Genomic DNA, 24,324 nt, shown 5'->3' with positions numbered 1-24,324 from the left:
AACCAATTAAGCGCTACAATCGAGGTTCCACTGTAGTTGTAAGAGCAGTTGAGAGCAGTGTGGAGTGGAACTTGGCTGAACTCTTGTAAGTTTGAAAGTTTTTGGTTTATAGTGTAAAATGTGTTGATGATTTGACTTTTTTGGACAAGTCACAGTTCAGATGGATGGATGGAAGTGTTGAACAGATGCTGAAAGTAAAAATTATTTGTAAAAAGATAGACACATCAATCTATCTTTACTGTGAGTGGCCCCTGCATTATTAAATTCTTCAGTGACCTCCCTTGACTTGTGCGCCCGCGCGCTCGGATACGCCGAGCCGCACTGGGATTTACAACAGCTGGAGTGCCATGCGCGCATGAGAGTTCGCGTTTATGTAGTGTTGTATGCACCCTGTGTTTGAGCGTGCACGCGTGTTGTTGGGGGTGGGGGGGGAGAGCTGGCGCAAGACGGGCCACACCGCGTGCGTCAAACCATTTCGGCGGCGGCGGCGGCGGTGCGCGTCATGCTCTAACGCTGCGCTCGTGAGTTTCCGGCGGTGCGGCGCATTTGATCCAGCACGCAGAAGGAGAGGGGCGCTCGTGCTCCGCCGGTGGAACCGTCACTCACGCGCGCGTAGCTACGTGCTGCGCGGACAGAATCTGTCGCGTGTCAGAGGCAGAGCTGCTGGGACTCGAATCGGAGCATCCTCCGACTGGCATCCGTCCGTCCGCGCGCCTCAGCAGCTCCTTGCAGGAGGCTCACCCCCCCCCCCCCCCCCCCCCCCCTACCGGAGCGGCGGCGTCAGGATGTAGCAGAGGAGGAGAGATCAGAGGGAAGAGACGGTGGAGGGACGGAGGGGACATGGGGAAGGACCAGGAGCTGCTCCAGGCCGCGAAGACGGAGGATCTGCTGACAGCTCAGCGGCTCCTGCAGAGACCTCGGCCCGGCAAAGCCAGTCAGTGCACCGCCTCATCCGCACAACATGTACATGCACACGTGCACACACGCGGCTTAATTGCGTTCATCTCATGCCGTGCCATTTACCCTTATACACTGTGCTGTGCGTGTGCGCGCCTGCTTTCCTGCATGCATGCATGCGTGTTTTGTCCTATGACGTAGAATGCGTGATAGTGATGACGTCGCACATGTGTTATCGGCACCGATCGACCTGTGTGCGTGTGTGTGTGAGTGTGTGCGCGCGCGCGCGTGTTAGAGGAGGTGTACGTGAAGGTCCTCCGCTGCTCCCGGGACGGAGGAAGATTATCGGTGTGTGAACGCGCCAGATGTTTGGCGGGAATAATGTGGTGCACGTGCACGCTTTGGCACGTGCGCACGTCCACGGTGTTCAGATGTCTGTGAGTGTTTGACGCGCACTCAGCTGGGACTTGAAGTGATAATTAGATTTCAATTACAGACCGGAATCTTCTCCCTCCTCCTCCTCCTTCTCCTCCTGGATGATCTACACTTTGCTCCTCATGATCCATTTTTTGTCATGCACCTCCCAAATAGCGGTTATTCCTTTTGCGTTTCTTCTCCTCCTCTCCTCTTTTCTCATCTCTTGCTCTTCCCTCACTTCTCTCCATTTTGCACCTCTGCCCCTTTTGCATTCATTCTTCTCGCCTCTCATCACATCTCCTCTTTTCTTGTTTCATTTCCCCTCCTCGTTTTGCCCACCCCCTCCTCTTCTGCTCTCCACATTTGTCATCTCCTTTCTGCTTCTCCTTTCGCATCAACTTTCCTTTTCCCCGCTCCGCTTGTATCTCCTTTCATTGGATGTCATTTCCTGCACTCTCTCCAATTTTGCATTATCTTTCCTGTGTATCATCTCCTCTTATCACCTCTCCTCTTCACACTTTGCACATCCTCTCCACTCCCATTTTCTTTCTCCTCCTCCTGTCTACATCTTCTCTCCTTTCTCCTCCTCTGCACTCCTGTTATTGCCTCTGATCTTCCTTCCCGTTGTCTTCACGAATCTCCGCTCCTCTTCTTACATCTCATCCCCTCCCCTCTCTTGCATCTCCTTTCCTCTCTTCTCACTTTTTTCATCTATTCTTCCCTCTCCCCCCTTCCTCTCGTTGATCCTCCTTCTTGCACCTCCTCTTCATCTCCTTTACCTCTGATCCCCTCTCCTGTCCTGCTCTTGCAACTCCTCTCCTCTCCTCATCCGTGTGTTTGTGCAGTGCCGTGGAAAAGAAAAATGCTTCTCCTCAAATGCCAGAGCAGATCAGCTCTGAGTGTTCAGTCCACTGCACCCTGACAAAGAGAATAGTGTGGAGGTGAGGGGAGAGGAGAGGAGGAGGTGGAGGAAAGAGAGGAAGAAGAGGGAGATACAGAAAGAGAGAGCAAAACAGTAGGAAAGAAGACAGACGTGGAGGAAAGGAGATAAAGAGAAAGTGATGGTGAGGTATGAAAGCAGGAGTACATCAGGTGACACTGCATGAAGCAGGTTTATGTGTGAATAATTAAAGAGGCGGCCCACTTTCTCTGCTATACAATCACAGACTACACACGCACACACACACATCAGGTGTTTGTGATGTTGGAAGAATGTTACAGCTGGTCGCTGGTCGCTGCACCTCCAGTAAAAAACTATGGAGATAATAAAGGTTTCAATGAAAATGATAGGAATTAAATGCACACTGATTTATTTTTGTTAGATGACATCCCCTCCATCAAATAACATAGAACAGGTATGTGGCCAAACACGTGGTTTGGATATAGATGCCATGATGTCACATGACCTTCAGTACTTTCACTGGCATGTTGGCTGGTCACAAGGTCAAGGTTCAATCATCGTCATTCCAGAATGTAATACACAAAAGGAACGAAATTCTGTACTCAAGGTGCGAAGGCATGAAAGTTTAAAAAAAAAAAAGTAAAAGCAATATATACAAATAAAATACACAATGAGTGAAACAGAAGAACCAGTGTGAACTGCAAAAGTGAATTGTGTCCATACTGCACTCAGTCCCATTTAGCGGCATTGCATTTGGTGTATGACGTTTTGTTCATCAGTCTGAGAGCTTCTGGAAAGAAGCTGGACCGCAGGACTGGAGCAGCCTTCTCCCTGAAGGCAGAGGGTCAAACAGTCAGGGTGAGTGGGGTCCTTGATAATACTGGAGGTGCTGCTCCTGCAGCAGCTGATGTACAGTGCATACGCAAAGTATTCACAGCACTTCAATTTTTCCATATCTTGTTTTTGTTATAGCCTTATTTCAAAATGAATGACATTAATTTTTTCCTGCAAAATTCTACACACAATACCCCATAATGACAATGTGAAAAAGTTATTTTGAGATTTGTGCAAGTTTATTAAAAAACAACAACTAAAAAAAAAAAAATTACATGTACATACGTATTTCGAGCCTTTGCCATGAAGCTCAAAACTGAGCTCAGGTGCATCTTGTTTCCACTGATTATCCTTGAGATGTTTCTACAGCTTAAAGCTGGAATACCTGCAATCTTCAATAGATAAACTATAGTCTGAAGTTTAATATAAATAAACTACATCATATTTAGAACCCATTAAAGCTTTTTGGGATTTTTAATTAGTGGGAACATACATCATTTGAGGGAAATCCTTAGTGTATTTCACCCCGCCGAACGTCAAAACCTGCAGACGAATTCAAGCCGGAAGTGCATCTCCGCTTGCGCAGATGCACTTAATAACTCAGATAATCAGATAATAACAGACTCAGATAATAACCATAACTGTACACCGTCAGACACCAGTCACCAGGCAACTCATCTGTCCAAAAGCAGCGCTGCAAAATCCTCTTGAGTTTGATCGCCAGTCTTCTGTCGCAGTTGCTCCCAGCGATCTCTCACCGTCGTTGATCTTCTTTTTCTCTCACTCCAAATGACGTTTTTTCTTCGCACTTTCTGTGTATATCGCCGGTCTTCCTGGCTTTCTTCCACTTCTACTGTCTCTCTCCTCCATGTTGCCTTCTTCATGCATTACAGCTAGCAGTGAACCCCCCCCATGAGCTGTGACGTCACCCTGATGGCGTCCTGGCTTTCGAATTTTTGGCACGTGCCAATAATTCAGCATTTGTTTCGATACGGACGAATTTTAATCACGTTCAGACTAATATTTTGGGAATCCTTTATATTCACACTAACAAACAAAATTACTTTGGTCCCCAACAAAATTCTAACAATCATCTCAATTTCAATATGCTTCCTGGCACTCCAGCTTTAATTGGAGTCCACCTGAGGTAAATTCCGTTGATTGGACATGATTTGGAAAGGCACATACCTGTCTACATATAAGGTCCCACAGTTGATAGTACATGTCAGAGCACAAACCAAGCATGAAGTCAAAGGAATTGTCTGTAGACTTCCAAGACAGGATTATCTCGAGGCACAATCTGGGGAAAGGCACAGAAACATTTCTGCTGCTTTGAAGGTCTCAATTAGTACAGTGGCCTCGATCATCCATAAATAGAAGTTTGGATCCACCAGGACTCTTCCTAGAGCTGACCATCCATCTAAACTCAGTGATTGGGGAAGAACTGCCTTTGTCAGGGAAGTGACCAAGAACCCAATGGTCACTCTGTTAGAGCTACAGCATTTCTCTTTGGAGAGAGGAAAAACTTCCAGAAGTACAACCATATCTGCAGCAATCCACCAATCAGGTAGAATTTTGAGGGACAAAATGAATTTACTCCATTTTGGAATAAGGCTGTAACATAACAAAATGTGGAAAAAGTAAAGTGCCGTGAACACTTTCCGGATGCATAGTAAACGTCACTGATGGAAGGAAGGTTACACCCAATGACCTTCTGTGTAGCTTTCACCACGCGCTCTAGAGCCTTCCTGTCAGCTGCAAAGCAGTGACTGTACCACATAGTGACGGACTGGGTCAGGACACTCTTCACCACACATGTAGAAGGAGACAAGAGCAGAGGGGGCAACTCCAGCACATATCAACTTTCTCAGAAGGTAGAGGCCTTGGTGGGCCTTTTTCAGGAAGCTGGCTGTGTCGTTTGACCAGGTGAGGTGGTCAGTAATGTGCGAACCCAGGTACTTGAAGTAGGAGACCACCTGTACAGCTGTGCCTGCGATGTAAAAGGGAAGGGGGGAGTGGTTACTCCTCCTGAAGTCTACAATCATTTCCTTCATCTTCACCACATTTATGCAGAGATTGTTGGCTCGGCACCACACCTCTAGATGTTGAACCTCCTGTCGGTACGGAGATTAGTCCTACCACGGACGTGTCTTCTGCAAACTTGAAAATGTGACAGCTGGGATATTTGGCCAAGCAGTCATAAGTTAGCAGAGTGTACAGCAAGGGGCTCAGGACACATCCCTGAGGGGAGCCGGTATTCAGGATGGCGGGTGAAGACGAGTGTCCATGGATCATCACCTAGAGATCCTAGAGAGTCTGGAAAGATTTCCACGATACAACGTGATATTCAGTCATTGTGCCGTGGTCTTGTTTGGACTCTACTTTGTTAAGGCCTTGCATTTCCGTGGAACCAGTCATATTTGGTACATGCCGTGACATCAGCAGGAGGCAGTATTAGGTTACACTGTTGTACTACGGGTGTACTATGGTGTGACTGTATTGCATGTCATGACAGACAAGTTCAGCATGTTATGTCATCATATGCACGAGATCACAGTGGTGGGCAACCTTCCGAGATGCACATTCATATAGATGAGAAGGGGGTTTTAGATGGTGACGCTAAGGAACGATGTGTGGCAACATGTTTGCTAGATGCAGAATCCCAACAGTGTGTCTGGATAATTTAACAAGATGCATTTTCTTTCAAAACAACTCAACAATAATTAGATAAAACTGGTTCAACTTGTCTCCAAATGTGTCATGATGGCTGACACCCAAGTAACACAAACCAAACTTTTGGACTGTGCAAAAAATGTCACATAGAGCTTCTGTCCAAATTTGGAAGTGGATACAGTAGATTAATTTCTTAAAATGAAGACCCAGTCTGAACCCAAGATTAATAGGATTTGATCTGAAATAGCCATGATGATGAACACGCCGACATGTAATAGGCCTCTCATGAGTGAGCTGCAGGTCTGAAAAAAGCTACGTTAAAACAGATTTTAAAAATTACATAGATTTTTACTGTAAAATTCATTGCTCAATTTTAGCAAAGAACAAATGATCACATACGACGAAGGCTGGTTCTGAAGGTGAGTTTTCTTGACTCTGCTGCTGCATTTCAGGTGGGCTTGTGACCAGAGGAACTTTGGTTTGAGTCCCTGTCAGTGACATAAACGCAGTCAACTTACTGTCAAAAAACCTCTGAATACCTATAATTCTTTTCACGCTGTTGACCAAGCGCAACGCTGACATGCAGCAGTGCTGTAGTTACAACCTGCACTAATCGCGTATGAGGCTAACCTCCGATAATGCTAACTGTTATTGCTAACCACAATTAGCGTGAGCACATAGTGAGCATTTAATTTCAGATGGTCTGTCAATACTCAAACACACCATCTTGACTCAACAATTTTTGTATGTATAAAAGTACCATAATACATAGGTTATTTGTGGAAAAGTGACTTTCAAGAAATAAATATATACTAGACGTCAATTACAAACATTATTTCCAACACAAACTAATTTTCACAACAAAGAGAGAAAATATTTTCATTGTTGTTGTCGTAATTTTCATGATTTCTACATTCAAATGTATAAATTAAGTAACATTACAGCTTTTACACACAAACTGCTGAAGTTTTGAGTCAAAAGTTGATTGTGGGGCCTTTGGATTAATCAGATCAGAGAAATGATAAGCTGATACACTGAGATGGTATGCTGAAATGGATGATTTTAAAAGCCTGCTTACACAAAATAAAATTTATTACTAAATCATTTGGTAATGGTTTCCTCTTTATCTTGAAGCTATTTGAGTATCCTTATCATATTGGCATCTCTTGGATGCACTGAGCAACGGAACGAGGAACTAAGAAATTTTTGAATTTCATCAGCTGCTACTGATAGTCAGGAAAAACGCTTTGTCGCAATAACCATACCAGCAACAGACAAAGATGTTAAAGAGGTCATATTGTGCAAGAGTTGTCGATTAGCCCTATTGAGGTTTCAAATCCTGCAAAATCTCGTAAAACTTCAAAGAGTTTGCCGCTCTGCAAGATATCATTAACATTGAAAATGCATTGAAACGCTCTGATCAGGCTGCACTTTAACCACTGCACACGGACAACAGCATTAACATCTCAACATAAAACTCTTTGTATATTGTGCCTAAAACGATCCTGAATATATTATCTGGGTTTCTAAACATTGTTATTGTGTTTGTTTTATGTAAACATATGAGACGCTCAGATTGTTTCTCCATTATTTTGTTATTTTCAATGGGAATCGCTGTGAGCTGCGATCGCTTCCTGTTCATGTCGTTCTGGGGGAAAGTGAAGTTTGCTCTTTAATGCCCTGCTTATTGTTCTTTACAACACTGTTTGTCCAGTTTGTTACAGAGTAATACAGTAGTGTTCAGAATAATAGTAGTGCTATGTGACTAAAAAGATTAATCCAGGTTTTGAGTATATTTCTTATTGTTACATGGGAAACAAGGTACCAGTAGATTCAGTAGATTCTCACAAATCCAACAAGACCAAGCATTCATGATATGCACACTCTTAAGGCTATGAAATTGGGCTATTAGTAAAAAAAAAAGTAGAAAAGGGGGTGTTCACAATAATAGTAGTGTGGCATTCAGTCAGTGAGTTTGTCAATTTTGTGGAGCAAACAGGTGTGAATCAGGTGTCCCCTATTTAAGGATGAAGCCAGCACCTGTTGAACATGCTTTTCTCTTTGAAAGCCTGAGGAAAATGGGACGTTCAAGACATTGTTCAGAAGAATAGTGTAGTTTGATTAAAAAGTTGATTGGAGAGGGGAAAACATATACGCAGGTGCAAAAAATTATAGGCTGCTCATCTACAATGATCTCCAATGCTTTAAAATGGACAAAAAAACCAGAGATGCGTGGAAGAAAATGGAAAACAACCATCAAAATGGATAGAAGAATAACCAGAATGGCAAAGGCTCACCCATTGATCAGCTAAAGGATGATCAAAGACAGTCTAGAGTTACCTGTAAGTGCTGTGACAGTTAGAAGACGCTTGTGTGAAGCTAATTTATGTGCAAGAATCCCCCGCAAAGTCCCTCTGTTAAATCAAAGACGTGCAGAAGAGGTTACAATTTGCCAAAGAACACATCAACTGGCCTAAAGAGAAATGGAGGAATATTTTGTGGACTGATGAGAGTAAAATTGTTCTTTTTGGGTCCAAGGGCCGCAGACAGTTTGTGAGACGACCCCCAAACTCTGAATTCAAGTCACAGTTCACAGTGAAGACAGTGAAGCATGGTGGTGCAAGCATCATGATATGGGCATGTTTCTCCTACTATGGTGTTGGGCCTATATATCGCATACCAGGTATCATGGATCAGTTTGGATATGTCAAAATACTTGAAGAGGTCATGTTGTCTTATGCTGAAGAGGACGTGCCCTTGAAATGGGTGTTTCAACAAGACAATGACCCCAAGCACACTAGTAACTGAGCAAAATCTTGGTTCCAAACCAACAAAATTAATGTTTTGGAGTGGCCTGCCCAATCCCCAGACCTAAATCCAATTGAGAACTTGTGGGGTGACATCAAAAAAGCTGTTTCTGAAGCAAAACCAAGAAATGTGAATGAATTGTGGAACGTTGTTAAAGAATCTTGGAGTGGAATAACAGCTGAAAGGTGCCACAAGTTGGTTGACTCCATGCCTTGCAGATGTGAAGAAATCATGAAAAACTGTGGTTATACAACTAAATACTATTTTAGTGATTCACAGGATTGCTAAAAAAGCAGTTTGAACATAATAGTTTTGAGTTTGTCGCGTCAACAGCAGATGCTACTATTATTGTGAACACCCCCTTTTCTACTTTTTTTTTACTAATAGCACAATTTCATAGCCTTAAGAGTGTGCATATCATGAATGCTTGGTCTTGTTGGATTTGTGAGAATCTACTGAATCTACTGGTACCTTGTTTCCCATGTAACAATAACAAATATACTCAAAACCTGGATTAATCTTTTTAGTCACATAGCACTACTATTATTCTGAACACTACTGTGTGTATATATAAAATGTCTGAAATTCTGCTTGTGTTTATGAAGATCCATGCAGGTTAAACGTAGCAGACACCGATTATTTGGAATATTTGTTTTAGAAAGTTTGCAGGGTCTGATGCATGCAGTCTCTTATTAAAGTGATAAAAAACATAAAAAATTACATTTTGGTAGTATAATGTTAATTTCCAATTGTTGTCATGTGGATTCTCTGTTATTTAGACAACAGCAACTCTCTGCTGTGCAAGGGATTATGGGATATATCAATAGGGCGAATATCATCAAAGTCCTACAAATAGAAAATGATCTGCTTTTTGAAATATGTTGAGCTGAAATGGCTCTTTTATTATTATTATTATTATTATATTATTATTATTATTTCTGTTACATAATGTCATTAAAATTTACATTTAGTCTTCTACTTGCTTTGTGAGATATATCCACAGAGGAGGTCTACGCTTTGATGTTTCCACATGGTCCACAGTGGAGGTAATGAAAAAGAAAAAGGGGTGTGGTCAATGGCAGCTTTTTTCCTTTTAAAGTGACAGGTGCAATAACAGGTTTCCATGAAGACACAAAAAATGTGTTTATTTGGGGGCACATCACCTCAGGTTACATTGAAACTTTATCTAAGCTGTCTAGACTCATATTTATTTGGATACATCTCAAAATGCATGTTTTTATGTATTTATTCTGGACAAAGCAGTTTCTCAATTTATTAGTGACATCAAACGAGGTTATGTCTGTTTGTTATCAGGAAAATACCAAACATTTTCAGTCAATTTTCCTTAAAATAGTAGTCAGTCTTGTCAAGAGAAACCCCAGGTTAGACCTGGGGGTTAGTAAGGTTAGACCTTACTTGTGTGAAGCGCCTTGAGGCACCTCTGTTGTGATTTGGTGCTATATAAATGAAAATACATTGAAATTGAAAGTGAAACCTCGATCTCTAGATTTGGCATTTTAAAAAACTGAGTTTCACAGCAAGATGGCACATTTTCCTAAGGTTCAATCACAGCGGTAGATAGAACTAGATGTCTGACTCCCTATACCATGGATGTATCTCAAGAGTACCACCATGTGACACAGTCATCACTCAAGGGGCCAAGAACTTTCCACAAAAAATATGAATCCATGCAAGTCAGTCACTCAACAGTTTTAGCAAAATCATAGCAACAAATTAATCAACAGTACTAACTACAAACGTCCTTAATGATTATATGAAAGCGAAGAGAATATATTAACACTTGAGTGAAATGCAGCCTGTAGTGGGAAGGCAGATCTGAAGATCCCAGTCTTAAAGGGAATGGTGCTGAATTTGGACTTGCACCCAACACTGCACACTTGCCTTGATAAATAATTCTCAAGGCACATTAATTTTGTTGGTCAATGTTCAATAAATGTTCAATAAATGACATTTTCAGTTAACACATGTATGTATGTATGTTTGTCTTATGTGGTGCAAGTAGCTGCAAGTGGAGTGGCTGACTGAATTTCATTTTGCACTTACAGTCATTAACATGACCAAAATCCTCATTTACATACTGCTGTGTATGTCATGTGACCACCCGCTGTCATGTGCACAATTACTGTATTCTTACCAAATCACCCGGAAAAAAGTTTTAAGTGCCCACACAATTCAGCACTCGCTACATGGGATCTTAGTCAATCAGATCCGGTGTCGAAGACCGAACAGTCCGCCCCTAAAAAACGGCCTGCCTTTTGCATCTGCGTATGCGTCATTTCGGACCACAGCAGCACATCTGAGACGGAGTCTCTTCACCCAAAGCAATCAAATGGATTAATGGGATTATTAACCATAAAATGATAAAGGTAAAACCTCTTAAATCATTCTAAAGTCAGTTTTAAGCAGAAACAAGGCAAAATTCTGTGACACCTTGAAATGTCCAACGCGCAATGAACACATCACCTAGCAGCTCATTTAGCCGCGCCGCTCTGATCGCGTCCACCACTTTTTATGATGAAATAATGCTGAATTTATGTGGAAATTATTATTGTAGAAAAGCTTCAGATATCTGTCGCTGAGATAGATGATGACTGGTGTGCAGTTTGAAGCAGAAACGAGGTGTTAATCCGTGAACCGCGTCATCGGGGGGGGGGTGGGGTGGGGGGGCGGGGGCGATTTTTTAGGGGGACTGTTCGGTCTGCAACACCTGTACAGAATTGAGGTAAAACTCAATAACTGGTGCTTTGAACAGTACAAGAGTATTCAGTGAGTTAGAGCAATGTCATGCTTAAACGTCTGTCTGTGTGTGCAAAATTTTGCAAATCTGTGCATGAGCCTTTCATATGTCATCTTAAAATTTAATAAAGAAGTGGATGTTCAATATCCCGGCAAAACCTACATGATTCAGACTCATTATTTCTGTGGCTTTGCAGCCTGCTTCTGTGTCTGCATTCATGCATTACAAGCTAACATCATGGTCAGCAATGCTCCTGGTCATGCTGGTGCAGATTTTTTTTTTTTTTTTACCTCCCACATTTGTGAAAAGATGTTTTGTTCTGTCGTCCCCCATCAGCCTTTTTTTTTGTTGTTGTTGTTAAACCAGCTATAATATACACAACTATGAGGCATTTCTACAGCAGCAAAGAGGTTATGATGGTGCTGCCTCATGGTCACGTGATGAGTCAGCCGTGCAGTTTCTATATATATATATATATACACACACACAGAATAAAATAGAGCCTTTATTGTCATTGTATATACATTCAATGAATTTGTCCTCTGCATTTAACCCATCCAAATTACAGTTAAACACAATCCAACCACTATGGGGAGGTGATAGTCTAGTGGATAAGCGTTGGGCTTCAGACCAGAGGATCCTCAATTCAAATCCCAGCCCAACCGGAAAATCAATAAGGGCCCTTGGACAAGGTCCTTAATCCCCAAGTTGTCCCCAGTGTGTAGTTAGTGCCTTGCATGGCGGCACCCTGACATCGGTGTATGAGTGTGTCTGTGTGAATGTGAGGCATCATTGTAAAGAGCTTTGAGCTTCTGATGCAGATGGAAAAGTGCAATATAATTGCAGTCCATTTACCATTTATATGGTTTTCAACTAATTTCTCAAAGAGCTTCTATAGCCTCCACAAAACCCCGTCGGCATGAGATTAATTTTATAACACATTCACACTGATGAGGATTTGGAAAAGTGAAGAAAAAAAAAAAATCATCTCCAGAACTAATAGATCAGGTCATAATGAAAACTACCACTTGTACATACTCATGAATACAAATTACAAATGGTGGCGTTTGGACAGTCCAGACTTGGCAGAGGTGCTCGCTTTATGAGGGCCCTTCAGTTTATGAGTCATGGTGCTGACAAACAAACCAATTTTTCTTGGCAGTAATAACTACAGTTTGAGAGTGTTTTTTGTAAAGTTGTGGCTACATAAAGGCAGAGGTATCCTCGCCAACAGTCTGCAACAATGGCCTACTGAAGGGTTACTATGGTTACGAGGGCTTGGTTGCAATGTTGTGCCTAAAATTAACATGTAAAACAAGGATCTCAGTCCAAAACAGCCATCTGAGAATCTTATGGTCAAGATAAACAAACAGTTAATCTCAATTTTAAAATTTAAGGTGACAAACTGAGATACAAGCATACGATTTAAAAGCAATCAGTCATCTGAATTCAGGATTTAATTCAGTGCACATCAGCATTTTGCTGTCTGTCATATTAACTGCTGTCATCATCATGTCATAAGATGCTGAGAAATGCATTGTGGGATAATTGCGTGTCAGGTATTGTCATGTCATAGGTTTGTGTTTGGGGGTCTGATGATGACACATGTATTGATTCATCTGCAGGGAGAAGGGGATCAGGTCTTAGATTCCAAAAATACACCTTGTACATTCATACAAACACACACGTGTGAGCGTGATGTCAGATGTAGACTGTAAACAGAGCTGCACAACAACCAATCAGCACGCGCTCTTTAGCAAATTACAGGGAAAATTAGAGTGTGAAAGCAGGATGAAGGGATGGAGCGCGTGCAGAGCTGCAGAGAGACGGAAGAGCTTTTCCCCAGATTACAGAACAGATACAGATTACGGCTATGTGGATTAAGAGTTTGACCAGAGGAGAAAAAAAACATAAAAAAAAAAAAAAACAAGAACAGCAGAGCTAAAGACAAACAAGCGGCTTTTTCTGTGTCCTTTTTAGAGCACATGCTGCTTTTGTTATGTGTTTGTGCACATGCACTTCACTCTTTATCTTGCTGTCCAGTGTCTTCAGAAGAAGATCAAGGTTACCACACACACACACACACACACACACACAATCACAAACACAGAAACAGGTACAAGCCCAAATATACAGATTCAGTCTGAGGAGGCCACAGTCCAGGAAACTGGTCATTTTCAGAAGTGCTTTGGATCCAAAACTAAGTGTGAAGTCGTGTGAATTTAGCATGGAGAAGCGGCTGATGAATTTATCTTGACTGTAGACTAGAGCATCAGTGCATGTGTTTGGATCCATTCAGCAGGTCAGTAACATGCAATAATCTAATAAATACAAAGGTAATTTTACTGCTTCACTGTGAGATGGTCACTGCTTTGATGTCTTCTCAAACATTTTTAGATCCTGATTGCAAAGCATTTTCTATAGATGCTTTCTCCAATTAAGGGTCACTAGGGGAGGGGTGGGTTGGCTGGAGCCTATCCCAGCAGTCATAGGGCGTGAGGAGGGGTACACCCTCAACAGGACGCCAGTGTTTCGCAGGGCCATATTATAGACAGACAAACTATATATATATATATATATATGCTTGTATATATATATTATATACAAGCATATATATATATTGCTTGTATATAATATATATATACAAGCAAGAGTACAAAAGGGCTATTAGCCCTTTTGTACTCTTGCTTGCCTCTACTGGTGGTTGGTTCTCACTGCGGTATTGTATCACTTCCTGTTCCGGAGCACAGCGGTGTTTTTCTGTATCTGTTAGCTGTTTAATCTGCGCAGTTAGATTGATCTAGTTATCTAGATAACGATTTGTTTCCCCAGTGTAATCTTAACGTGCCTTAACTAAAGCACTCCCTCTGCTGAATCACCTCTAAATTATTTACACATTATTCACTTTGCGTGTTTTTAGGAATCCGCTAGCTTAGCGCAGCTACTAGCTCTTAGCTGATTTAGCATGGCGGCTTCTCCTGTCTCTCCCGCACTTTTCTGCTCTGGGTGTGAAATGTTTAGTTATTCCTCGGCCTCCTTTAGCAGTAATGGTACTTGTAATAAGTGTAGCTTATTCGTAGCTTTGGAGGCCAGGCTGGGCGAATTGGAGACTCGGCTCCGCACCGTGGAAAATTCTACAGCTAGCCAGGCCCCTGTAGTCGGTGCGGACCAAGGTAGCTTAGCCGCCGTTAGTTCCCCTCTGGCAGATCCCGAGCAGCCGGGAAAGCAGGCCGACTGGGTGACTGTGAGGAGGAAGCGTAGTTCTAAACAGAAGCCCCGTGTACACCGCCAACCCGTCCACATTTCTAACCGTTTTTCCCCACTCGGCGACACACCCGCCGAGGATCAAACTCTGGTTATTGGCGACTCTGTTTTGAGAAATGTGAAGTTAGCGACACCAGCAACCATAGTCAATTGTCTTCCGGGGGCCAGAGCAGGTGACATTGAAGGAAATTTGAAACTGCTGGCTAAGGCTAAGCGTAAATTTGGTAAGATTGTAATTCACGTCGGCAGTAATGACACCCGGTTACGCCAATCAGAGGTCACTAAAATTAACATTGAATCGGTGTGTAACTTTGCAAAAACAATGTCGGACTCTGTAGTTTTCTCTGGGCCCCTCCCCAATCGGACCGGGAGTGACATGTTTAGCCGCATGTTCTCCTTGAATTGCTGGCTGTCTGAGTGGTGTCCAAAAAATGAGGTGGGCTTCGTAGATAATTGGCAAAGCTTCTGGGGAAAACCTGGTCTTGTTAGGAGAGACGGCATCCATCCCACTTTGGATGGAGCAGCTCTCATTTCTAGAAATCTGGCCAATTTTCTTAAATCCTCCAAACCGTGACTATCCAGGGTTGGGACCAGGAAGCAGAGTTGTAGTCTTACACACCTCTCTGCAGCTTCTCTCCCCCTGCCATCCCCTCATTACCCCATCCCCGTAGAGACGGTGCCTGCTCCCAGACCACCAATAACCAGTAAAAATCTATTTAAGCATAAAAATTCAAAAAGAAAAAATAATATAGCACCTTCAACTGCACCACAGACTAAAACAGTTAAATGTGGTCTATTAAACATTAGGTCTCTCTCTTCTAAGTCCCTGTTGGTAAATGATATAATAATTGATCAACATATTGATTTATTCTGCCTTACAGAAACCTGGTTACAGCAGGATGAATATGTTAGTTTAAATGAGTCAACACCCCCGAGTCACACTAACTGTCAGAATGCTCGTAGCACGGGCCGAGGCGGAGGATTAGCAGCAATCTTCCATTCCAGCTTATTAATTAATCAAAAACCAAGACAGAGCTTTAATTCATTTGAAAGCTTGACTCTTAGTCTTGTCCATCCAAATTGGAAGTCCCAAAAACCAGTTTTATTTGTTATTATCTATCGTCCACCTGGTCGTTACTGTGAGTTTCTCTGTGAATTTTCAGACCTTTTGTCTGACTTAGTGCTTAGCTCAGATAAGATAATTATAGTGGGCGATTTTAACATCCACACAGATGCTGAGAATGACAGCCTCAACACTGCATTTAATCTATTATTAGACTCTATTGGCTTTGCTCAAAATGTAAATGAGTCCACCCACCACTTTAATCATATCTTAGATCTTGTTCTGACTTATGGTATGGAAAAAGAAGACTTAACAGTATTCCCTGAAAACTCCCTTCTGTCTGATCATTTCTTAATAACATTTACACTTACTCTGATGGACTACCCAGCAGTGGGGAATAAGTTTCATTACACTAGAAGTCTTTCAGAAAGCGCTGTAACTAGGTTTAAGGATATGATTCCTTCTTTATGTTCTCTAATGCCATATACCAACACAGTGCAGAGTAGCTACCTAAACTCTGTAAGTGAGATAGAGTATCTCATCAATAGTTTTACATCCTCATTGAAGACAACTTTGGATGCTGTAGCTCCTCTGAAAAAGAGAGCTTTAAATCAGAAGTGCCTGACTCCGTGGTATAACTCACAAACTCGCAGCTTAAAGCAGATAACCCGTAAGTTGGAGAGGAAATGGCGTCTCACTAATTTAGAAGATCTTCATTTAGCCTGGAAAAGAGTCTGTTGCTCTATAAGAAAGCCCTCCGTAAAGCTAGGACATCTTTCTACTCATCACTAATTGAAGAAAATAAGAACAACCCCAGGTTTCTTTTCAGCACTGTAGCCAGGCTGACAAAGAGTCAGAGCTCTATTGAGCTGAGTATTCCATTAACTTTAACTAGTAATGACTTCATGACTTTCTTTGCTAACAAATTTTAACTATTAGAGAAAAAATTACTCATAACCATCCCAAAGACGTATCGTTATCTTTGGCTGCTTTCAGTGATGCCGGTATTTGGTTAGACTCTTTCTCTCAGATTGTTCTGTCTGAGTTATTTTCATTAGTTACTTCATCCAAACCATCAACATGTCTATTAGACCCCATTCCTACCAGGCTGCTCAAGGAAGCCCTACCATTATTTAATGCTTCGATCTTAAATATGATCAATCTATCTTTATTAGTTGGCTATGTACCACAGGCTTTTAAGGTGGCAGTAATTAAACCTTTACTTAAAAAGCCATCACTTGACCCAGCTATCTTAGCTAATTATAGGCCAATCTCCAACCTTCCTTTTCTCTCAAAAATTCTTGAAAGGGTAGTTGTAAAACAGCTAACTGATCATCTGCAGAGGAATGGTCTATTTGAAGAGTTTCAGTCAGGTTTTAGAATTCATCATAGTACAGAAACAGCATTAGTGAAGGTTACAAATGATCTTCTTATGGCCTCAGACAGTGGACTCATCTCTGTGCTTGTTCTGTTAGACCTCAGTGCTGCTTTTGATACTGTTGACCATAAAATTTTATTACAGAGATTAGAGCATGCCATAGGTATTAAAGGCACTGCACTGCGGTGGTTTGAATCATATTTGTCTAATAGATTACAATTTGTTCATGTAAATGGGGAATCTTCTTCACAGACTAAGGTTAATTATGGAGTTCCACAAGGTTCTGTGCTAGGACCAATTTTATTCACTTTATACATGCTTCCCTTAGGCAGTATTATTAGACGGTATTGCTTAAATTTTCATTGTTACGCAGATGATACCCAGCTTTATCTATCCATGAAGCCAGAGGACACACACCAATTAGCTAAACTGCAGGATTGTCTTACAGACATAAAGACATGGATGACCTCTAATTTCCTGCTTTTAAACTCAGATAAAACTGAAGTTATTGTACTTGGCCCCACAAATCTTAGAAACATGGTGTCTAACCAGATCCTTACTCTGGATGGCATTACCCTGACCTCTAGTAATACTGTGAGAAATCTTGGAGTCATTTTTGATCAGGATATGTCATTCAAAGCGCATATTAAACAAATATGTAGGACTGCTTTTTTGCATTTACGCAATATCTCTAAAATTAGAAAGGTCTTGTCTCAGAGTGATGCTGAAAAACTAATTCATGCATTTATTTCCTCTAGGCTGGACTATTGTAATTCATTATTATCAGGTTGTCCTAAAAGTTCCCTGAAAAGCCTTCAGTTAATTCAAAATGCTGCAGCTAGAGTACTAACGGGGACTAGAAGGAGAGAGCATATCTCACCCATATTGGCCTCTCTTCATTGGCTTCCTGTTAATTCTAGAATAGAATTTAAAATTCTTCTTCTTACTTATAAGGTTTTGAATAATCAGGTCCCATCTTATCTTAGGGACCTCGTAGTACCATATCACCGCAATAGAGCACTTCGCTCTCAGACTGCAGGCTTACTTGTAGTTCCTAGGGTTTGTAAGAGTAGAATGGGAGGCAGAGCCTTCAGCTTTCAGGCTCCTCTCCTGTGGAACCAGCTCCCAATTCAGATCAGGGAGACAGACACCCTCTCTACTTTTAAGATTAGGCTTAAAACTTTCCTTTTTGCTAAAGCTTATAGTTAGGGCTGGATCAGGTGACCCTGAACCATCCCTTAGTTATGCTGCTATAGACTTAGACTGCTGGGGGGTTCCCATGATGCACTGTTTCTTTCTCTTTTTGCTCTGTATGCACCACTCTGCATTTAATCATTAGTGATCGATCTCTGCTCCCCTCCACAGCATGTCTTTTTCCTGGTTCTCTCCCTCAGCCCCAACCAGTCCCAGCAGAAGACTGCCCCTCCCTGAGCTTGGTCTGCTGGAGGTTTCTTCCTGTTAAAAGGGAGTTTTTCCTTCCCACTGTAGCCAAGTGCTTGCTCACAGGGGGTCGTTTTGACCGTTGGGGTTTTACATAATTATTGTATGGCCTTGCCTTACAATGTAAAGCGCCTTGGGGCAACTGTTTGTTGTGATTTGGCGCTATATAAAAAATGATTGATTTATATATATATATGTATGTACATATGTATGTGTGTGTGTGTTAAACTATGTCAGATTAATAAAGAATAATGTGTCATTTAAATCTCATGCCTTTATTTTATTACATTCCACATTTTTAAAATAATCAATTATTCTGGGGGTAAATTTAAACTTTATTCCAATATTTAAAAGATTTTTATTTATTTCTTTTTAATGACCTTTCATGGTCCCCATGCAGTACCTCCGTGGCCCACCAGGGTCCTGCAGTGCGCACTTTGGGAATCACTGTTTGACATCTTTGATCCTAATCACTCATCTTATCCTGACCTTAGATTGTTTGCTGAACTTTGATCCTAACCTTTCATTGTGATCACTTACCTGTGACTTTCTAACTTGTGAACTCACCAATGTGGTTATGTTTATTGCCATTTGTGTGATTGTTTTGCTTTGATCTTATAATCAAGATCAAAGGAACCAGGTTTAATCCTTTTCATGGGACCAAAGAAAGCTGGATCAGGATCAAAGCTCTGAAGCATGAGATACCTCTTAATCTGAATTTGGGTCAAAATTTAACCAACTCAAAACCCATTGCCTTCACAATGATTTGAAATCATTTCATATCCTTTGGAAATAAATATCCTCCTGTCAAACTAACACAGAAAATATAAATATAACATCCTTTTTCATTATAAATTATAGATGTATCTGATGTTTAAAGGATGCACTTCTACTGCAAAACAGTACCTCCAAATCCCAATTTGCAGCACCATGTTATCATTTAAAAAAAAATATACATAATAATAAATAAATAAACACGCACATGCATGTTCAGTGCTTGAATATAGCAAAATTGTGTGTCTGAAAAATAGAACATGAAAATTGCTTCTTTTTTTGCTTGAACAATTATGGAGGTACTGCAGTGGGAACACAGCACACACACACACACACCCATAATACAATATTTAATGCTCTGAAAAGGTCTTTAAACCTACAGCAGTTGTTTTACTGTCAGTTAATCTGCTGACTCTTCTTATAATTGGTCACAATATACAAAACATGAGCAATATGTGTTCAAGGCAGAACATGTATTCCGCTTGTCCATCCATCCATCCATGGCCCATTAAAAATGAAAATGAATGTGCACAACATTATTATATGGATTTAATTATAATTATTATTCCTGCATAACATTAAAAGCAGCTCATTTTAGAATTCCACTTATTTAGTGCTGGAGAGGTGAATAAACTAGAACAGACAACCTGCTGGCTGTGCTGCATGTAAAATATTTGCTGATCTTCAGTTTGAAGGTTTTTATTTAAGCGGTTTGGTGCAGGTGATGATAAATCACATCAGTGTGACTCTGTAAGTTGACGGTACGTTGTGCAGTTTTCTGAGTTTCAGTGCTAGGAAACTTTAGGAAACATCTTTAGCAACTCCAATTATCTTAAAAGCAATCAAATGTATTTTTAGCCTGTTTTTTCCTTAATTTAAGTGACTGTAGTGTCCCGCTGTGAGCCCATTAACAGCGTGCACCGAGACAGTGTTCCTGTTTTAACGTGAATCTTTTTTGGAGGTGCTAATTGTTATTCTGTAATGTTTTAGTCAGGTTCGGCCTGCGGGTGCAAGAGAAGCTTTTAGTGCAAATACGGTACAAAACACAAGTGTATTTGTGAAGAAGGGCTTCACTGAGCATTAACACTAGTGTATTCTATCAGATGTCAGGAAAACTGTAATGAACACTACATAGGTGAGACTAAGCAACCTTTACACAAAAGGCTATACCAGCACCGCAGAGATGGCGCCAGTGGACCTCAGTCTGCATTCTGGACATCACGGCTGGGGAACACATACCGTGTTTGGATGTGCATGACCTTACAATAGTCCACTGTGATGCGCGTGTGTCTGCTTGCTGTCCTCACGTGGACATACATTAAAACATATATCTTTGTTGTGACAGGCTGCAGCGAGCGCACGGCACACACATTGACAGGCTGTCCCAGGTGAAATGGATCGTCAGATCATAACACGCAGCAGGTGATCTGAATGTCACGTCACCCACATGAGCTCTGTTCCACATGACGTGGTGTCTGTCCAGCGGCGCGCCATCCACAGGATACACATGTCTGGCCGGACACATGCGTGGGTCGGCTGGACACACCGCACAAGCAGATGTGGACATGATAAGAGCGTACTGCTGCATTCATGTCATTTCATGACTGTACGTCTCTGACCATGGGTCATCTACAGAGGAACAGACAATTCATACTTGTATTGTTCGCTCGATAAGAGGGATTCAATAAAATGTGGTGGTTTTTTTTATGGTGTGTGGTTTTATTTTTTAAAAAATACATTTATCTCCTTGTTGATTTCAGGCATTTTACGCACCTTTTATAGGACAACAATGGTAACTCAGTGGTAAAGTTTCTGTCTGGGAATCAGAGTTTTTGTAAATTGCAGGTTCGAATCCCATGGGTGGCATGTATTTTTTTCCCCCACAGCAGCTGCGCAATGTGGTTACACCTGCTCCAGCTGCTCACACTGTGTTCCTCCTGTGACGGTTTCATGCACACTTGTGCACGTGCATGAAACCGTCGCAGTGGCATCATTCATGCCTGCCTGACAGTGTGTCCCTCCCGTCGTCGACCCGATGTTTTCGTGCGGGCTGTTTCGTCGTGATTCGCACTATGTGTGAAGGGGCCCTTAGCAATGCTTTTGCACAAAATAAAAGTAAAATAAAAAAAGATACTACATTGCTTTTGCACAAAATTAAAGTAAAATAAAAAAAATACTACATTACTAATGTAAATTTAAGTGGCATATTAACTTCACATTTATATAAACGTTCCCATATTAAGACGTTTGTCACAACACTTGGCATCTGTTGGTGGGGTGAAGCAGCTGTTGAAATAAGTCATTTTTAGAGTACTGACAAGTGGGGTGAAGCAGCTGTTGAAATAAGTCATTTTTAGAGTACTGACAATTTTTAAAATGTCACAAAATTATGAATCTGACTGCAACAAAGGGAGCATTAAATTTTTCACTTCCTTGCAGCAAACAGAATAAATCAGCCACTGAATTCTGAATAGGTTTAAATTTGGACTGTTTAGATAATGAGTTGGTTTCTCTCTCTCCTTTTTTCTGTTTTTTTTTTTTAAGAGCTCCTCGGTGCAACAAAGAGGGTGAACGTCAACATCCAAGATGCAGACGGGTGAGTAACCACCACTCTTTATCACATCATGCTTTTATTTCTTTTTCAGTGTTATTCACGTTTTCCTCTTTATACCTTTGCAAAACTGCAGCAATTATTATTATTATTATTATTATTATTATTATTTCAGGGTGAAGCTTTTATTTGTAAAATTTCTCCACTCTGCTGACGTGCCAGTAGCGGGCACTGTTTCACAGAGCTACAAATGACATGGAAACCAGACAGAAAGATACATTATATCTTAATTAAAAATGAACCTGGATGCGCATTACAATTCAGATCAACCTCAGACTCTTAAAAGTCTTCTTTGCCAAATTTATTTGAAATCTGCTCTAAAAAATCTTGAGGTGTGTTGATGTGAAAAAGTTTTCTGCTTTTGTTCATTCACTGGTGATGCATCTGCACTGAAAACTCTACAAAAGTCCATATGATCGAAAATTCCCCTCCTTTGCCAGGGTTAAGTGTAGATGTTTAGATTTCATGTCTGGTTAGGTTTCACATCCGGTTGTGCGTTATATGTGCACACGCTTGGATTGTGTTTCTGTTGGATTTGGCTCCATCGAATAATAAAGCTTTTGTGTTATGCTGATTGGAATCAGATAATTGGATACAACTCTTTGTGTAATGACTGACGATTGGTTGATTTGGCTCCAGGGGCCGGCCCCTAAATTCACCAGGGATCCATTAGACACACACACACACACACACACACACACACACACACACACACACACACACACACACACACACACACACACACACACACACACACACACACACACACTGTGTGTAAGCTGGGCTCCAGGGTAGAGTGCTTATTAATGGAAGTAGGTCATTTTGCTCCTGCTGTCTCTCACACAGAGCTGAGGGGCGGAGCTGCTCTACGCTGAAGATTATCACAGCAAAGTTCCTACACACACGTCTGAATATGCTTTTTTTTTTCACATGCGGTGTGTTTGTGTGTGAAGGTTGTCACCGCTGCATCACGCTGCTCTGAGTGGTAACAAGGAGATGATCTCTCTGCTGCTGGAAGCCCAGTCAGCTGTCGACATCAAGGACAATAAAGGTATTTGATAAATAAGAATCCAGTAATGTCACTGCAACTTTTTTATTTGTTAACCCTTAATGCTACAGTAGAAATGGAATACAGCGTTCATCTCCATCTGTTCATTAGTGCAGCACACCTGCAACCACGAATCAATGTTTTCATGAGCTTCATATTTGGATGCCCCCATGTTGGTACAGTAGCCCATAAAGGACATACTTATAGCAGGAGGTGGTAAAATCACAAGTTAGAATTTCAATACATCCACTTGGGAAATGATACATAATATTAATACCAGCATTTTGGCATCAAAATTAATCCTATATCTTGAAAATAACCCTCCACCCGTATGGTCTATTTTCAATTATCTGGCTATTCCACTATGTGTAAAGTTTGTCCATGCTCTTCAAAAACTTTAAAACCATAAACGAATGTCAAAGGTTTTATTTCAGTCACACTGTGTGAATAACAGAACTTAGGAGGAGGCCATGCTCTTCAAAAACTTTAAAAACATAAACCATTGTCAAAGGTTTTATTTTAGTCACACTGGGCCTCATGTATCAACGTGCGTACGGCGATATTTGAGCGTATATGGGGTGTATGCCAAAACGGCTGCGCTACTTGGCATTTATCAATGTGGTCATTGGCGTACGCTGCACTGAAAATATACACCAGGTCGAGAGGTGGTGTAAATTATACACCAAAATGAACCAGCGCTGGAATCCACATAAAAATGAAACTGATCAACATGATAAACAGTGCCATTATACAAATCAATGCATATGTTACATAAATAACACTTTCCTGATTATACTACATAATAATCAATACAAATCCCGCTTTTGCGGGATTGCTGGTCTATCGAGCACGATCCGTGGCCACAGCGCTGACCGCAAAGAAAGCGCTGCTCGCCTTTTTCTCCAGAGTCTGGAGCCAGAGCAGCGCTGAGCTTAACTTTATGTGGTGTGATCGTTTTAGACAATGAAATTGATAATTACAACTGTAGTGTTGTCATTCCCTTCGCCTGTGCTGCAATCAGGTTGTGTCGTCTCCATTCGTTTGTTACAATAAAATAAATAAAGAAATACATCTTAAGAATAAAGATATTTGAAAAATTAGGCGTGTCTTATTAATTGAGCGAGCAAATATCCACATGTCAAGAATTATTGACATGTGAAAAGAGAATACAGTGGTCCCTCGCTATAACGCGGTTCACCTTTCGCGGCCTCGCCGTTTCACGGAGTTTTTAGTCCAATTTTGCATGCTTTTTTTTTTTTTTTTTACAGTGTTCTGTGTTCTGCGTGTCTGTTTATAAGAATCTTCTCACCCAGAAGAAAAAAGAGCCCCAACAACTACTCATAACTGTGTTTGTCACTCGGAAACAGACACCTGCAGCCAGGTGTGAGTGGAAAAAGGCGCGGCGTCAGAACGCAGAGGCGCGATCTGTGAAATACTGGTCAGTCACTATTAATAATT

General features: G+C 41.3%; 1 protein-coding gene across 3 annotated transcripts in view; it reads left to right on the top strand.

The window, feature by feature from the left end:
* Nucleotides 1-751: 751 nt before the first annotated feature.
* si:dkeyp-9d4.3 (caskin-1) overlaps nucleotides 752-24,324 on the top strand; it is a 92,431-nt gene continuing 68,858 nt past the window's right edge. The window contains exons 1-3 of one of the 3 annotated variants that reach the window (XM_034188937.1): nucleotides 752-934; nucleotides 21,752-21,803; nucleotides 22,772-22,869. In XM_034188937.1, coding sequence (XP_034044828.1) covers nucleotides 841-934; nucleotides 21,752-21,803; nucleotides 22,772-22,869 — 244 coding nt within the window. In that variant the 5' untranslated portion in view covers nucleotides 752-840. The remainder of the gene's footprint in view (nucleotides 935-21,751; nucleotides 21,804-22,771; nucleotides 22,870-24,324) is intronic. The other 2 variants (XM_034188936.1, XM_034188938.1) reach the window with 2 other exon arrangements.

Source organism: Thalassophryne amazonica, chromosome 15, assembly GCF_902500255.1.
Source record: "Thalassophryne amazonica chromosome 15, fThaAma1.1, whole genome shotgun sequence".
In the NCBI taxonomy this organism is placed as follows: Eukaryota; Metazoa; Chordata; class Actinopteri; order Batrachoidiformes; family Batrachoididae; genus Thalassophryne; species Thalassophryne amazonica.
Note: the sequence above shows the minus strand (reverse complement) of the source record. Positions and strands in the feature narration are given on the sequence as shown.